The sequence below is a fragment of the Vulpes lagopus genome, chromosome 2 (genome assembly GCF_018345385.1).
Source record: "Vulpes lagopus strain Blue_001 chromosome 2, ASM1834538v1, whole genome shotgun sequence".
NCBI lineage: Eukaryota > Metazoa > Chordata > Mammalia > Carnivora > Canidae > Vulpes > Vulpes lagopus.
Genome location: NC_054825.1, coordinates 45,184,524 through 45,203,321, shown reverse-complemented (window position 1 = coordinate 45,203,321; position 18,798 = coordinate 45,184,524). Strand labels below are relative to the sequence as shown.

The 18,798-nt window shown below is 36.5% G+C and overlaps 1 protein-coding gene across 6 annotated transcripts in view; it reads left to right on the top strand.

Annotated features, from left to right (window-relative positions):
* The window catches only part of NEO1 (neogenin 1), a 234,951-nt gene that overhangs the window by 89,033 nt on the left and 127,120 nt on the right, over positions 1-18,798 (top strand). For all 6 annotated transcript variants that reach the window (XM_041742737.1, XM_041742741.1, XM_041742738.1 and 3 more), the window contains one exon: positions 5,665-5,801. In XM_041742737.1, the coding sequence (XP_041598671.1) occupies positions 5,665-5,801 (137 nt within the window). The remainder of the gene's footprint in view (positions 1-5,664; positions 5,802-18,798) is intronic.

Genomic DNA, 18,798 nt, shown 5'->3' with positions numbered 1-18,798 from the left:
CTACTAAAAACCCCAGGCTTTATATGTAAAACAAACCTAAGAGGACTCGGGGTGCTCCGTCAGTTTAAGCATCCAGCTCTTGATCCCAGCTCAGTGCTTGATCTCAGGGTTGTGACTTCAAACCCTGCATTGGGCTCCATGCTAGACATGGACTCTAAAAGGTAGAGAGAAGAAGACTGACTGGCTAGAGGCCTTGTGACCCGAGGAAGAACATGATGATGAGTTTCTTTTTCTTGGAATTTGTTTTTGCCTCATATATCCAAACTTGAGCTGAAGAAGCCTGCAACCTGGAAATGCAAACAGGCACATTCAGAAGTTAGAGTTCTTAACAAATGTGTGCTCTCTCTAGCCGTAGGACCAGGAAAGGGGAAGCATAGCAAGACAAAAAGTGTTAGACTCTAATTACTCCTACTTTAACCAAACACTACAGAAGAAACTGTGGCCCCACCTTCACCCATGTGAGCAAAAGCCAGGTGGGAAGGTTAGACTTCCACCCTCACCAGGTAGTAATGAGATACCCCAGCCTATATGGTATCAGAGGCTAAATAGCCAAAACTTTAATCTCAACCAGGCAGTATCAAGACCCTCTCCTTTGCCATGTTAGTAGAAACCACATGGCAGTAAATAAGAAACACTTCTTCCCTCCCCCACAGGGGTGATATTAAAGGTGGACTTGTGGAGAGTTAGAATTTTCATCATCGTGTAGTATTGAGGCCCCCCCCCCCATGGTGTCAGTGGACACCATGTGGAGAATGGCAGTATTCCAACTGCACCAGCCAGAGGGCAGTATTAGTGGAGGCCTAGTGGGGAGTCAGAATTCCCAACCCTGTTAAGGAATAATGAGGAATCACCACCTCCCCTCAGGTATTAAAGTGAAGACTAGTAGGTAACCTGGACTTCCACCTCCATTTGACAGTAATGAGTGGTACCTCCTCCTTCCTCTAGAGCAAGTCAGCAGAAGCCAGCTAATAAAAAAATAAAAATAAAAATAAAATTAAAATTAAAAAAAATTTAAAAAAGAAGCCAGCTAATATGAAAGGTTTAGCGAGATCCAGAGTCTCATAATACCCCAAATATCCAGATTTCAGTTAAAAATCACTCACCATACCAAGAACCAAGAAGATCTCAAATGAAAAATACAGTAAATGTCAACAATGAGATGGCAGGTTTTAGAATATCTGATATACTTTAAAGCAGTCACCATAAAAATTTTTCACTTGAAATGCACTTGAAACAAATGAAAAAAATAGACTATCTCAGCAGAGACACAGAAAAGTCTCCTCAGGGCAGCCCCAGTGGCTCAGTGGTTTAGCGCCGCTTTCAGCCTGGGGTGGGATCCTGGAGACCCTGGGATCGAGTCCCATGTTGGGCTCCCTGCATGGAGCCTGCTTCTCCCTCTGCCTGTGTCTCTGCCTCTCTCTCTCTCTCTCTCTCTCTCTCTGTCTCTCATGCATAAATAAAATCTTAAAAAAAAAAGTCTCCTCAAACAAATAGCAGATTTGAAGAATCAAGTAGAGAATTTTGAACTTAGACAATAAAAAAAGAAAAAAAAAGCTTCATTGGATGGGCTTAGCAGTAGACTGGATGGGACAGAGGAAAGAATCAGTGAACTAGAAAAAAAGACACAATGGTCAGTATTCGGACTAAAGTAGAGGATGCTACTACAGATCCTACAGGCATCAAAAAGATAATAAGGGCACTCTATAAGCAACTATACAGATGTATATTTGACAGCTTGTATATATAAACTACTTGCTCCAAAACAAAACTTACCACATCTAACCCAATATGAAATAGTTTGAATAAGTGTCTGTTAAGGAGATTGACTTTGTAATTTTAAGGCTCCCAGAAAAGAAGTTTCCAGGCCCAGATAGTTTCACTGGAGAACTCCAGTGTTTAAAAAAGCCATTTGGCATCAGTTCTACACAATCTCTCCAGAAAATAAAAGAGAAGGAATTGAAGCTAGTATCACACTGATACCAAAACCAGACAAAGATAGTACAAAAAAGAAAACTACAGGCCAACAGGTGAATATTCTCCATGAATATAAATATAAAAATTCTTAACAAAATACTAGCAAATGGAATTCATGTGTGTGTATATACATTCAAATATGTATGTATATTTTTATATAATGTGTATGTATGTGTATTTTTATACCATAACCAAGTAGGGTTTATTTCAGGGATGCAAGGCTAATTCAGTATTCCAAAATCAATATAATCTATCATACTAACAAATAAAAGACCTACATGATCAAATTAATAGAGAAAAAGTATTTAACAAAATTGAACACCCTTTCATTATTTTAAAAGAAACCTTCAGAAAAATAACTTAGAAACATATACAGAAAACTTACAAGCTAACATATTTAATGGTGAAGGACAATACTTTCCCCTTAAGATCAAAAACTAGTTAAGGAAGTTCACTGTCCATGCTAGAAGTTCTCGCCAGTTCAATAAGACAAGGAAAAGAAAAAGCACACAGATTAAAAAGGAAAAAATAAAATAGTCTATTTCAGATGATATGTTTGGCTACAAACAAAATCCCAAGGAATCCACACACAAAAAAAAGCCTCTTAGGACTAAGAAGTTCAGCAAGGTCACATGATATAAGATAAACATAAAAATCAATTATATTTCCTTGACAATCATTCATTATTAGAGAAATGCAAATCAAAACTACAGTGAGTTTATATATATGTACATATACACACATATGCATACATAATGGAATATTATTCATTCATAGAAACAATGAAATCTTGCCTTTTGCAATGACATGGATGGATCTAGAGAGTGTAATGCTAAAGGTAATAAGAGAAAAATGCTGTATGATTTCTTTGTTTTTAGGTTAAGGACTCGGATTATGAAAATGACTTTCAAAACCTTGTGTGGCTCCATCCTCATCTTTCTCTCTCTTTTTTCCTCTCTTAAACTTGGCCACTCTGGTTATTATCATATCCTGAAATACAGTGTGGTCTTTTCTGCCACTGTTCTTTTGAATATGCTTGTCTTTCTTTCTGAAATCTTTTTCTCTTTCTCATTATTAGTTAGCTCCTTCTCATTCTTCAGATCTCAGTTCAAGGGTTACTTTGGTCAGAAAAATTTTTTTATTTCTAATTTCCTGGTAGGTTCTTCTGGTATACTATTTTGTGGAATTATCATCTTTCATGTGTGTCTTTTCCACTGACTTGCATGGGAACATTGGTTGTGTTTTTGTTCATTGCTGCATCCCCAGCTGCTACCTGACACATAGAGGTACACCAGTAAATGAGTGGCTAAATCCCTCGTCTTTACCTTCATCATCCATTGTTTTTAAGAGTGGTCAATACTTTTTGCCTTCTCTTTATTGTTACCCCGGAGTTCATCTTTCTCACTTCAATTCTGGACCATCACAGTAATTTCACAACCAGACTTTCTGCTTTTCGTCTTTTTTCACATTCTTCTTGTCTTCCACTTAATCATGTGTTTTAATTCCTTAAGACCTTTCCGTTGATAAAACAAATGGTCTCCTTAGCACACTAAGCTCTCCTAAGACTGACCCCCAAATACTCAGGTCCACACACTCCCTTTGTCCAGCAACACTCAACCTAACTTGGGTCTGATGACCATGCTTACTTTTCACATACTGTTCCTTTTGTTTGTATCTTTGAATTTTAGAGTTGATTGCCATCTTACTATGATCTATCACATCATCATGCCAAAGAATTAAATGAATCTGCCAAGCTAACAGACAGTCTTCTTCCCAGGCTTCAAAAGAAGTAAAATCAATTTCATTAAGAAAGATTGACTCTTGCACTGACACTAATTTATGGCAAATATGAGGCAAAGCAAGTATCAGGAGTATTTCTTAGTATAATTATTAGCTAGAAATTACTATATTTTCAGTTTAAAAGTACCATACCAACTAATATTTCAAATTATGTTCTCCTTAGCTGGGTATCCTGTGTGTGTGTGTGTGTGTGTGTGTGTGTGTATTCCACTTGTGAGCAATGTTTTCCATCCTGAAGATTAGTAGTAATTTAATCTAAGGGTGAATAGATTTTAATTTTTGTAAATTTTTCTTATTTCATGAGGCATAGGAAACCCTGTTTTCTCTCTCCGTTTTGTCCTAGTAGTTCTTGCTCTATCCATGATATGTTGTATTGCTTCTCTATCTCATCACATTAAATTGGGATCTGAGATCATAATAGAGATGTTTCAAATTAGAAGGCCATTTGATAAAGTTGAGTCATGACCTCGCAGAGCGTTTCATAGAGAAGCCACCAAATCTGATTCTGGTTTTCCTCTTTCTTTGTCCAGAAACTTAATCTTGTTTATGAGATTTAGGAAGACTAATTACCCAGGCTCATGGTGTATTGAAATTTAAGCCAGAATAGCTCTACTTAGGATGAGAATTATAAATGTGCACAGACTGAATAGTAGTTCTCTCTATTTTTTCCCTATTAGGGATTCTATATGAAAAGCCACATATTTTTTGTTGAGTATAGATACAGATAGGAAACATGACAATAGTAAGATTAGAGAGAATAATCTATGAAAACCAGTTTAGACATAGAATCTCAAAAATATAACTCTACAAACTCCAAATCAACTAAACTTGTTCACTTTATAAGAACTTAATGAAAATACTGATTTGTGATTTTTTTTCTTCTGTTATAGGATCACTTTTTCTTTAAATATTCTCTTTAAAAGATTTAAATCACTCTGTAGATTTGGATTGTAGTGGTCAGCGTCCTTGTTGATAATGGCATGATAGTGGGTTCTTGCCTGGCAACCACACCCAGGTTGCTGCTCTCTGGCAACTGTGTTCCCTCCCTTCCCTGTCTCTTCTCCTCCCTTTCCTACCCAAGCCACCATAGGAAACTTTCTGTAGGCACTGTGACCCCATGACTCTGTTTCTGATCTGACATTTTACCCTCTCCAGTAGTCCTCTCAGTGTGGCATAGCTGTAGTTGGAGTGACTCTCCGATTGAGTCCAGACTTCAAAATTGCATAATTTGCAGAGAAATTGGGCAGAGTTGAGAGGCAAGGATGGATTGTGGGAAGTGGAATAGGTTATAATAGTAGCGTATCTTTGAAAATAATTAGAAGTGTTAGAGAGAGGAGTGCCTGGGTGGCTCAGTGGGTTGAACATCTGACTCATGATTTCAGCTCAGGTCATGATCTCAGGATTGTGAGATTGAGCCCTGCATTGGGCTCTGCATTAGGTGTGAAACCTATTTTAGATTCTCTCCCTCTCCCCTGTGCTTCCTCACCTCAAGCTCATGCAAAAATTTTCTCTCTCTCAAAAAAAAAAAATACTAGTAAGTGTTAGAGATAATTCATTGTAACATTTTGGTTTGTGTTTGTGATATTTATGCATGTAAAATATGAGCAAAGCAAATTGGACTAAATTAAATTCTGCTAATTTTTTTAATTTATTTTTTTATTTTATTTTTTTAGTTGTAGACATTTTACTAGACAATAAATTTTAAAAAGATTTTTTACATATATTTTTTATTGGAATTCTATATAAATTCTGCTAATTTTATGTTAGTGTTAGTCTCTCTGTAGCCACATAAATAATAATGCTTCTTAAGTGTTTTCTCTGTTTTATGTGGAGAGTTTCTTGGGTATTATTTTCCTATTTCTAAAATGTGTCAATATTTTTTTTATGCAGCTCTGAAAAATTGGTATTGCTGGCAGGTGGTAGTCTGGAGATCAGTGATGTAACTGAGGATGATGCAGGAACTTATTTTTGTATAGCTGATAATGGGAATGAGACAATTGAAGCTCAAGCAGAACTTACAGTACAAGGTATGTAAATATTTCCTGTATAAATAAATTCTGCGTGCTTTATGGGTTTGCTAAATAACATTAAAGTAGAAGAGACAATACAGTGTGGTAGTTAAAACGCTGAGCATTACACTAGATTGCTTAGGCTTAAAATCTGGGTCTTATATTTCCTAGGTATATAACTATAGGAAATTTACTTAACCTCCCTGACCCTCATTTACCTCATCTGTAAAATGGAGATAATGAGTACTTACCCCATTGAGATTGTTTTTAAGATTAAAAGAGTTAATATTTGTAAAACTCCTAGAATATGTGACTAGAAAATGGTAAAGAGTCCAGTTAATTATTGATATTATCTGTAGTGGTAGTAGTATGGGGAAGACTGTGTTCTGGGGAATCTGGAAAGTTAGTTCACTTTTCTTGTCTCAGGATGCTTTCTCACAGGGACTTCTTGTACTCTGACCTAGAACCATTTATCTTCTAAGCATTGTGTTCCCTCCTTTCGGGAGAATAGATTGCCCAGGACAGAACGCACTGTGTCTCTCAGTGTATCTTGGTCATCTTTTTGATGATTTGATGATTTGTTCTTTCTTTTTAACTAATCCTGGTCATCACAGCATCTTCCCTTACAGGTTCTCTGATTTAGAAGTCAGAGAAAATGAACATTGCATAATCTCTTCTTTATCCCCATGTCCCTTGCTCTTCCTCCATATTGAAATGTACCCTCAGAAGAATATTTGCTATCTCTCCTATAATTTGTCTACACCCTCTTTTTATCTTTGTTTCAAATAAAAAATTTTAAGACCTTTCCTGTTATTTGCAGGAAAATTCAACATTGCTTGGATATGTAGAGGTATATTTTGGCTCATGATATTCATTATTACCTTGTCTCAAATTGTATTATATTTGATAGAATACTTTGTGATCTGTGGTTTAGAATTGTTTCATATTTTTTATGAAAGTTTGTTTCTCTTGGTTCACTGGTGGGTTTCAGAGTAGAAAGAATGATAGCCACATTTATACTTCCGATAGTCACCAAAGGACACTATATATACACATATATATTCTCTCAATAAATAAATAAAATTAAAAAAAATAAATTTGTTTGGGATATGAATTAGGGAATAGACTATTTGGGGTTCTTCTATGCTGGCAAAAGCACAGAATATTTATGTTCTCTGTGGCTATTTGTGGATAGATTCATAATCTCTGAAAATCAAAAGAGCAAGCCTTAGACTATAACTATTACAGTTAATTACATAACTATTGCCCCACTTGAGCTTAACCATTATTCTTGGCTAGGTGGAAGGTTGGCTATGACTAGTTGTAGAATGACCAATTTATTTCTTTGTGTGGGCAGAATCGTACAAATAAAATATTAGTGAACTCCATCTTATTTGGTCCCTGTGCTTCTCTTAGTATATCTTTTCTCTTTTTGTTTTTACCATTAGACAGATTCTTGGCCTAACACTGTCTTCCATTTCCTACCTGTGCCTCGGTTTCCTCCACTGTAAAGTGCCTTGTTATTAACCTCAGATGTGAGGCCTAGTGTCTGCCAGACATGTCAGTTGCATTTGTCCCTGTGGTGGTGCTTTTTATTTATTGTATGGAATTAAGACTCTTCCTATGTATTAACTACATTTTTTTAGTTGTAATATAATACATACATCTTATAATTTGTACCTAATTCCATCTTATTTGTGCTTAGAGAAAATCCTCTTTAAATGAATAGTCTAGAAAACTGAGGAAAGAACAAGAGTGAAGAAACCTAAATGTTAAAAATTACCACAAACCTTCTTTAATCAAAGCAGTATAGTATTGGCCCAAGAGGAGGCAACCAAAAGGAATAAAATCCAGCTGTTACAAGTAATAATGGAGCTTAAAAAGTCACAATTCAGTTCAGAGGGAAGAACGTTTATTTATTAAAGGGTATTGGTACAATAGATTTTCAAGCAGGAGAAAATAAAGCTGGATCCCTCCTTTCAAACCAAAGGTCAGAATGTGAAAAAGTGAAGAATATATGGGTTTAATGTTTGTATTATCTATGCTGGAAAAGACAGTCTCAGAAAGAACAGAAAAGAGCATGTCAAGAAAAACCAACAAATGTTGACAACATACACATTTTTTTACAAGTTATATAGAAGAGTTAAATAAAGGCTAAATGCAAGTGATAGACTAGGAAAAAATAGTCATAACACATAACTGAGAAAGAGTCAAAATCCTGAAAATAGAGTTTCCAGAAACTGATTATAAAAAAAGAAACAACCTAAGGAAAATTGATAAAGAATATGAACACGCAGGTCACAAAGAAGAGTTTATTAGCTGTTTGCATTTCTTTTTCTTTTTTTAAAAAGATTTTATTTATTTATTTATTCATGAGAGGCACAGAGAGAGGGAGAGGGAGAGGTACAGACACAGGCAGAGGGAGAAGCAGGCTCCATGCAGGGAGCTTGATGTGGGACTCCATCCTGGGTCTCCAGGATCAGGCCCTGAGCTGAAGGCAGCGCTAAACTACCCTGAACCACCCTGGGCTGCCCCTGTTTGCATTTCTTTATCGGCAAATAGTCACTCATACTAGTAGTGAGAAAAATACAAGTTTAAAAGATACAATTTTCCCCAGTCATTGTATAAGCAAAAAAATTGAAAAGATTTTGATTTCCAGAGTATGTGGGATGGTGTTGAGAACTGAAAATTATTATTGATAACATCTTACCAGTATAGAATAGAGCAAAAGCATTACCTCCTCAGTACTAAATATTGTATTCTTCAGTGAAATTTAAGGTTGAAGTAGCTTTTTTGATACTTTTATTTTAGGGAACAACCAAATTCATTTGTTTACCATGTTTTATCAGCTGTCCATTCGATTCTTTCTCTTCCTTTCTAACCTCATGTGGGGAGGATGTGTAAGGTTCGAGGTTAGATCCTTTCATTTCTTGCCTGCTGTTGAAAAAACATCGTATCTACTAACTTTTCTATTTCTTTTTTTCTTTTTTAAGATTTTATTTATTCATGAGAGACACAGAGAGAGAGAGATGCAGAGACATAGGCAGAGGGAGAAGCAGGCTCCCTGTGGGGAGCCCGGTGCGGGACTTGATCCCAGGACCCTGGGATCATGCCCTCAGCCAAAGGCAGATGCTCAACCACTGCGCCACCCAGGTGCCCTTAACTTGTCTATTTCTAATACAGTTTCACATCAGCTTGAGACTGATAGTAGTACATATGTGTTTGAGAGTGCTTGCCATGGCCTTTGATCTGCAGTAGAGGACTGGGGAGTTGTGGTGCCTAAAGACACCTAGAAGTCAGAAATATTGATGAGCAGAACTATTGAGTTTTTTTTAAAATTTACCCCAAAATTTATGCACAATGCTTTATAAATCCATGGTTGATGAAAAGTTAGAAAAAATAAATGTGTTTTCAAAGGTATGAAGGTAGGTTTGTTATATGTGTCCATGAAAGAATTAGGAAGTACTTATCATTACTCTTTAAATTAGATGCCCCAGGGTAAATTTATGGTAATACAATATTGTATTAATAAATTTTAACTTTTCATTTATCTGCTTGCATCTCATTTCTGAACTGGATTATGAGTGGTTGAAATTGAACAAAAGTTCTACACCATTGATATAGATAATAGTTTCTAGGCTGGTTTCCATTTCCTGTGAAACTGGTCCCAGCTGTTGACTCCTTCACCCAAGATCAGCTCTAAAGAAAATAGAGAAATGAGGGAAGTTGTGGGGAGATGAAGGGTCTTATGAATCTGTCTGTGTTTATGGGAGAGGGGAGCCTTGTGTTGGCGTGGTAGCTATAGCCTAGGTGTAGGACTGCTTGAGGAAGCAGTGAGAAAATAGATTGGAAGGCTCTTAAATTCTATTGTTATTTCTCACTGGTGTTGCCTTGAGATTGCCTTTCCGTGTTCTTTCACCACAGAAATGAGTAGCAGTGGCCCAGAGCTCCATGATTATTCAAAAGATCTGCTGGGACTCTGATGGCATGAATATAAATGAGTATGGCCTGACTAACTACCCTTAGGGGATAACTACCTCTTTTTCTCAGCCCTTCCAAAGTCCCAGATTGGTAGGTTTCAACCTAGGAAGACTCTGTGCCCAGTGTTGTTTCTCCCTAAGAGTTCAAATGTGAAACCCTGACCAGAGGAAATGTCTGTGGAATGCCTGGCAGATTGGAGTAAACAACAGTAGTTCTGAGGTCCCTGGGGCTCTTTGCGCTGAGGCTTACTCGCCCCTCCGTTTCACCAGGTTAGATATAGTGAGGTCCTGTAACCATATATATTATTAGACAGTGACTGGTTCCCCCCCAAAAAAACAATTTACTGCCAAATTACTCACCTGAATAGTAGTTACTCTCAGAGAAAGACAAAAAAGTGAATAACATATACCATCTCCTGTAGAGTTACTGGAAAAGATTGACCAAGAATTAAATATGAATGTGACAAATACATTTCAGGAGATTAGAAAGCTATTAGCAATGTTATGCAAAAACAGGAAAGCATAACAATATAGAACCAAGTAGAAATATTAAGTATGAAAAATGTAAAAATAAAGAATACAGTCGACTAGATGATGGTTGAAGTTGTACAGCTGATAAACTCATGAGTTGGAAAATGATGCTGAAAAACTCTGAGATGCAACATTAAATGATAAAGAGAACACATAGAATATACAGAAGAGGCATGAAAGTTAGATTTAGAAAATTTTCTATCCAGAGAAATAGGAATCTTAGAATTCTATAGAGAAAAAGAGGGAGGAGAAAATATTTGAAGAAATAATTAAGATCAATTTCTCAGAAAGTAATGGAAGACCTTAGTCTGAAAGGACTTAAAGACTTCTGTGTATAAGTAAGAAGGAAAACCCATCCTTGGACCCATAAGTGACAGATAATATCAAAGACAAAGACAGAATTCTAAAAGCTTCCAGTGACAAAGAGCAGATCACCTACAAGGGAACAAGAATTAGATTGTACCTATCATTGATTTTGAGAAACCTGATTTCAAGGAGAATGGAATAATGTGTTTAATGTGCTAAAAGAAAAGAACATTGAATCCACATGGAATTTATATCCATCCAAAATGTGATGTGTAATAATTCTCATCACATAAGACCTCAGAAGGTCTGCTATACAAAGATATACACTGAAAACACTTTTGGAATACATACTTAAGAAGAGACACCTTCCAGAAATGCTACAAGAGATATGGGAGTCGTAAGACACAGCCCCGAAATTCTCTGGCAGTCCTAATGAGTAGTGGGATTTATATTCTTGCCCTTGAATTTGAGTGGACTTGGAGCTATTTGCACAGATAGAGTATCGCGGAAGTAGTGTCCTGTGACTTCTGAGGCTCGTAAAAGGCCATGCCGATCCTCCTGGTTCTTTTGGAATTACCTCTCTCTAGTCACTTCCTGGGATTTCCCTGTCAGAACCCAGTTGCCATGCTTGCGAAGCCCAAGCCACAGGAAAGGCTGCATTGTAGGTGCGCTGGTAGACAGCTCCACTGAGCCCACTGCAGGTCATCTAATCAAGGGACCAGACATATGAATAAAGAAGTCTCCAGTTGATTTGAGCCTCCAGCTTTCTAAGTCAGCCTCACACATTCAAGTTTTGTGGACATTAGGGAGCAAGATAAGCCATTCCTTCTGTGCTGTCCTAATTCCTGACCCAAGGATCTGTGAGCATAAGAAAATGATGGTGGTTTTATGCCACCTGCTACTAAGTTTTGGGCTGGTTTGCTGTGCAGCAGTAGTAACTTGGGAAAGTGCAAACGTTTTTTAAAAGGCTAGAACCAAAGAAAAAGTATATCAGTGATAACCCAGAACTAAAAACTTTGACTATACCAAGTATGGGGGCACAATAATATATACTATTTGATGGAGAATTATTGGGAAAAAATAACCAAAAATTAAAAATAAGCATATAATGTATTTCAGGAGAATAGTAAGATATTAGCAATATAATTGACATTTATAGGATACTGCACCAAACAAATGAATAAAATGGGTTTTTTTATAAATGCCTGTGAAATAGTTACTAAAATATACTACATAGTGACCATAGAACAATTCTTAGCAGATTTTAAAGGATTGAAATTCTATACATCTGACTACTATGAAATTAAGTTGGAAACTAATTACAAAAAAAGTAACTTTAAAAACCAGTAACTTGTAGATCTTATGTTTGGGCATTAAGTGAATCACTTTGAAATAATCCATGAGTCAGAAAAGAAATGATGATGAAAATTAGGAAGTAGTTTGATATAGATATGACCTATCAAAATTTATGGGATGCTTAGAGTAAATTTATAGCCTTAAATGCAGGTATTAGAAGAGAAGAAAGAAAATCAGTGATTTATTATCCATCTCAAAAAGCTTAAAAAAAAAAAGAAAGAAAGAAAGAAAAAGAATAGCAAACTTAACACCAAAGGAAATAGAAAAAGGGAAGTAATGACAAGAGCAAAAATTCATAAAACAGGAAAAAACATTCAAAATAGAGAGTTTCAGCAGAGCCAGAATTAATTCCTTGTAGAGCATAATGGCATTGATGAACACCTGACAGACTTAAGTCTTGACAGAAGTCTTTATTTAGACCAAGAGTGTGCAAACTACAGCTTATACACCAAATCTGCCCAAAGTGAGTTGAAAGTAGTTTATACAGTTTTAAATGGTTGAAACAGAATAATTTAATGATCTATGAAAATTTTGGAAATTCTATTTTATTGTCCATAAATAAAATGTTACTGGCACACAGTCACATTCATTTACATATTGGCAGTGACTGATTTTATGAATAGTTATGACAGGGACCACATGACCCATGAATTCTAAAATTCACTATCTGGTCCTTTTCACAAAAAGTTGCAACTCTTGATGTACGCTCTATAAAGAACTCTTAACGGATTAACAAGGTAAACAAAGACAGATAAATCAATTAAAAACTCCGCAAAAGACTTGAGCGGTTACCTCCCAAATCTCCAGGTGGCTACTAAACTTTTGAAAAAGTGGTTATCATCATTAGTCTCTGAGATACGCAAGTAAAAGCCACAGTGAGATACTGTATTCCACCAGAGTGGCTAAAATTAAAGAATAATAAATAGCAGGTGTTGGCTAAGATGAGGACCATTCTGATGTACTGCTAGTAGGACTATACCCTGATGAAATCACTTCAGAGCACTGTTTAGCAGAATCTGCTGAAACCACGTACAAACATATCTTATGATACAGTGGTTGTATTCCTGAGTATATACACCAGAAATGTATAAATACATGTATCAAAAAGCACACAATAGTATTCTCATATTTAAAAAATAGTATTCTCATATTCTATCTAGTATTCTAGATGTATAAATACATGTATCAAATGTATAAATACATGTTTCAAAAAGCACACAATAGTATTCTCTATTCCATCTCATATTCTCATACTCTTATCTAGTATAACCAACCTTATTCACAGTAAATCAAAGCTGGAAACAGCTAAACACCCATCAGCAGTAGAATGGATAAGTCGTGTTCTAATCCTACAGTGACATATTATCAACAGTGAAAATTGACGGACCTTTGCTACATTCAACAACATCGATAAAACAAACACCATTGAAAGAAGGAAGCCAGTCACAAAAGAATATAGGCTGTATGATTCCATTTTTATAAAGTTAAAAACCAGGCAAAACTAATCTGTTTTTTGAGAAATCAGGTTGGTGATTACTTTTGGACAGAGGTAGGGTAGTGACTAAATGTGGAACAACAGGACCTCTGGTGTGTTCTGTTTCTTAATCTGGATGGTAGTTAAAATAACTGAACCTGTACTGTTAATGTGTGTCACATGAGGTCTTTTCTTTTTTATTGTTTACAGATAAGAAGTCATTATGTCTAAAAAAAAAAAAAAAAGGTTTGGAAAATTTTGTTTTGAACTTTGTCCCATGAAAGTATTTTCTTTTTCAAATGGGGAAAGCAGTTTATGAGATATAGCTGGAGTTATATACATGGACACGTATACCTACACACACATTTATATAGTTATTTCTATATATGTATGGTCATACCTATCAAACTTGTTGTTTTTTAAGAAGTTACAGCCACAGGAAATGCCATAGTGAGTGTTAATGCAGAAAAAGGTTATAAGTTCATTCTTCATCTGTTAAATATTTCAAAGTTATTGTTTTATCATTAACTCCGGGGATTTCTACACATGCTGTGACGTGAATTAGCTCATCGTGTATTTCCTGTCATCTCAGCTGATAACACCCATTGGTCATGAGTTGTGTTGTTTTTTTTTAAAGAGGAATTTTTCCTTTTCTCTTATAACATTCATAACGGTCTGTGATACACATCTCCACTCCCTCCCCCACACACAAAAAAGAAGAAAATTTTCCATTTGTATTCTTGTGGGATAAATTGATAAATTCTGAATTGGCCACCTCTTAGACTTTGTTAGTACTTATAACAAATCTGTCATATTCTATGCTCTTTCTCTGAAGTCAGAGCCTAATGTCATTCTACATTTACGCTCCTGCTCTGAGCTCTGTTTACATTAAGACAGTGATCGGTGATCTCTTCTTTTCTGCCAGTCTTCTGCTTGATTTCACTTCCTTTTAGCTCTTGATGAATTATAGTAGTCTGCTCTCATTTATTAGAACTCTCAATTCTCTTGGCTTAGGATAAAATAAACTCCCTCTGGCATATATATATAAAACATAACCAGACTCTTCATATAAAGGCAACTTTTTCATTGTTTTTTTTTTAAATAAGATTATTTATTTATTTATTCATGAGAGAGACACAGAGAGAGAGAGAGGCAGAGACACAGGCAGAGAAGAAGCAGGCTCCATGCAGTGAGCCCGATGCGGGACTTGATCCCGGGACTCCAGGGTCACGCCCTGGGCTGCAGGCAGCACTAAACCACTGAGCCACCTGGGGTGCCCTTTTCATTGTTAATGGACCCAGCATGCTTACGTCTCATTTGTGTCTCTTACTTAGCTATGTGAACATGGGCAAGTTATGTTCCTTTTATCAGTTCAATAAGTTTTTATAAGGATTAATTCGGTAAACTTCTGGCACCCTTCCCCCTGAGCCTGGGATGGAAATGGAGGTCATCTTTACCAAACTACATATAGTTTCCTGAACATGCAGTTTGATAGCACTGGTCCCCTGTATCCTCACTCCCCTTCCCCCAGTTAAAATTTTCTCATAGTCCATCAAGATTAGTTCTGATTTTAACTCTGCTATGCAGCTTTTCATAACCATCCTCTCACCCTCAGGTAATTATGATGTCTCTCAAAATAGTTCCCTTTTTACCAGTAGTGTTTCTCATTGACTTATTTATATACCTTTTCCCACTACTGCTGGACCAAAGTCCTTATCAACAGGGACTGGTTTGGGGGCACTTGCCTGGCTCAGTTGGTAGAGCATGTGACTCTGATCTCAGGGTAGTGAGATCGAGCCCCATGTTGGGTGTAGAGGTTACTAAAAATAAACTTTAAAAAAAACCCAGGCACTTGATGGGATGAGCACTGGGTGTTTTTCTATATGTTGGCAAATTGAACACCAATAAAAAATAAATTTATATTTAAAAAACCCCCAGGGACTGGTATTAATAACTATGACTTATCATAATAGATTATCAGCAAATAATTATTGAATGAGTGAAACTTTGTAGTAAAATTGCTAACTGTGATAACTAAAATGATTTAATGTTTGTGATTACTTTTTTTTTTTTTAATTTTTATTTATTTATTTATGATAGTCACAGAGAGATAGAGAAGCAGAGACACAGGCAGAGGGAGAAGCAGGCTCCATGCACCGGGAGCCCGACATGGGATTCGATCCCGGGTCTCCAGGATCGCGCCCTGGGCCAAAGGCAGGCGCCAAACCGCTGCGCCACCCAGGGATCCCCTTGTGATTACTTTCTTACTCATGTTTTCCCTTGCACCTTGCTTTTCCTAGATTTCTAGTGTAAAAGAAACTGAGATTTAAAAAAATCTTTTAAAGGTTATTCTGGAGGAAGATGAATCATTACGCTAACTTCTATAATTGAGGCCACATTCATACATACCTATGTTTATAAACAGTTCTCTATTGTTTTTATCAATTGCCATTCTTTACCTTTTGATGCCTCCCATAAGCCATTAGAGATGTGCTTTCTTCCAAATGGGTGCTTGAAAACCCTTATATTCCTTATTTGCTGTTGTAGTTCAAGACTGTGTACATTGAATCCCTTCATCTTTACTTCCAACCTCATGAGATGCCCCACTGTTTTTGTCTTGATAACACTATATTATCCTGTTTCTCCTTTTATTTCTCTGTCTATTCCTATGCTTTTCTTTCATAAGCATCTTTTTTTTTTAACATTCTCATTTAAAATATTAGTGTTCTACAAAGTTCTGTCTTCAACTGACAGTTCTTCATGCTTGTGTTTTCTGATATAACTTATATAACAATAACTCCCAAGTCCTCGAGCAGACCCCTTGCTGAGCATCAGACATTTCTATTTGGGTATCCCACAGGTCCCTCAAACTTCACATGTCCAAAGTTGAACTTAACTTTCTTCCTTTCTTCCTCTGGTTTTCTCTACCTTTGTGGTGTTACTACCCACTTCTTCCCTCATGCTAGAAACATGGGAATCATTTTTGATCATTTCAGTCCTTTTTATTTCTTCCCACATCCCATTCTGGTTCTTTTTCTCCTTGTCTTTATTCCCTGGTTCAAGTTCAGTTAATCTCCTTCCTAGGCTACTTCATTAGTACCCTAATGGGTTTTTCTTGTTCTAACCTGGTTTTTCTTCAAATCATTCCTCAGAATAGCAGAAATGATCAAAATCTTTCTGTTAAAAACTTGGGAAAATAATTGCCACATATGAAAGTGGAACTTATAAATTAACAAGAGCTGAATGAATGCCTCAGTTGAAAAAAGGGGAAAGAGAAAGTAATCTATTTACAGACACAAGACAGAAGTGGAAAGTTGATCTGAAAAAGTTCAACTTCATGAATAGTAGAAGGAATGCAAATTAAAGTAGCCCCTTTTTTGCTTTGAGTTTTTTTTTAAAGATTTATTTATTTATTATAGACAGAGAGAGAGAGAGGCAGAGACACAGGAGGAGGGAGAAGCAGGCTCCATGCAGGGAGCGTGACATGGGACTCGATCCCAGGTCTCCAGGATCACGCCCTAGACTGCAGGCGGCGCCAAACCGCTGTGCCACCGGGGCCACCCCTAGGGAGAGTTTTAAAATAATAATCTACTCTTGGCAAAATTACAGTAAAATGAGGATTCTTATACGTTGCTGGTAGTAGTACAAATTATTGTAACCTTTTTGTTAGGGCGGTTTGATAATATAATCAGAAGTCTTAAAATTTGCACATCCTTTGGCCCATAGTTCTGCTTCTAGCAATTTCTTTTAGTGAAATAATTCAGGATGTGTGCAAAGACCTATGCATAGAAATTGTAATGATATATATTTGTTGGAGTGATACATACTTAATGGAAAAGAATTATGAACCATCTAAATGGCCAACAATAAATAGGTGTTTGGTAAAATAAATTATGTCCTATCCATATATTAGAACCCTATGCATCTAACAAAAGTCCTATTTTTAAAAAAAAAGGTTTGTTTATTTATGAGAGAGAAAGAGAGAGAGAGGGGCAGAGACACAGGAGGAGGGAGAAGCAGGCTCCATGCAGGGAGCCTGATGTGGGACTTGATTCTGGGACTCCAGGATCACACCCTGGGCCAAAGGCAGGCGCTAAACCACTGAGCCACCCAGGGATCCCCAAAGTCCTATTTTAGAAGACTATTAAATGACAACATTAAATGCTTCAAATATATTAAATAATATTTGTGTCATAAAGTTAGGGTATAAATTGGGTCATGTCCTTTGACTTTCTTTTACAAATTACCACAAATTAATTAGCAAGAAGCCTTACATGTCTTCCTTTTGAAATCTTATATATTCAGAATACTGAATGTTTACTTATCTTGATGAGGGTCATTTTTCTTCTGAATATCAAGCAGAGAGAGAACTAGAGTCTGAGCCTGATCAGTCCGGTATAGACATTGCTCCTTTTTTTTGGTTAAGACTTATTTATTTGAGAGAGAGTGTGTGTGTACGTGCATGAGTGGGAAGGGCAGAGGGAGAGAGAATCCCAAATAGACCATTCTGAATGCAGAGCCCAATGGGAGGCTCAGTCTCACCATCCTGAGATCACAACCTGAGCCAAAATCAAGAATTGGACACTTAACCAGCTGCACCACCCAGGTGCCCCTTGCCATTTCTTCTTATGGTGTTTTAATTTCAAGGGCAACAGCTAGCTTCTTAGAAACCCCATTTAGTTCTTTTGTTTGTGCTGTCCCTTCAACCTAGAGTTTTCCTCTTTCTACCCTCTTGCCTGGCTTTCCTCAGCTCTGAAACTCTTGTTCCTGTTTACTCCCATTGCTTACACACCCATCTTCTCCCCACCTTTTTTGATTTTATATATAGACACCTTGAATATATCTTTCTCACTTTACTTGTCACATTTAAGGCTTTTTTCTCCTCAATTTATCTTTTTCTCCTACCTGACTGAGTTCCTTGAGGACAGGCGTGCACCTAATATAGTGCCTGACACTACATTTTGACAACAAGTGGATTAGATGTTTGGACATTTTTATAGTTTGCTATCAATATCCAGAATATTTCGCAATTTCACTTCATAGATGTTTTATTTTTGAAGTCATTGTTGTAAATTAGAGACTGTTCTACAATTGTTTTATAGTCCTGTATTGGGACCTGAATCATCTTAAATTGGTTTGCAGCTTCTCACATATTTTATCACATCAGTGGCCATGTTCGCTTTCAGGTAAATCTCATATTTCACAAGCTTGAAATAATTTTCTAATAGTTATGTAAATTTATTCTGAAGTACAATAACCTCATTTCCATGGTAACTAACCACCTTCAGAAGATAACCTGCAGGTATTCTAGAAGAGATGAAGAATAGCCACATGAAATAAAATGAAATATGATGTAAGATTAGAACCT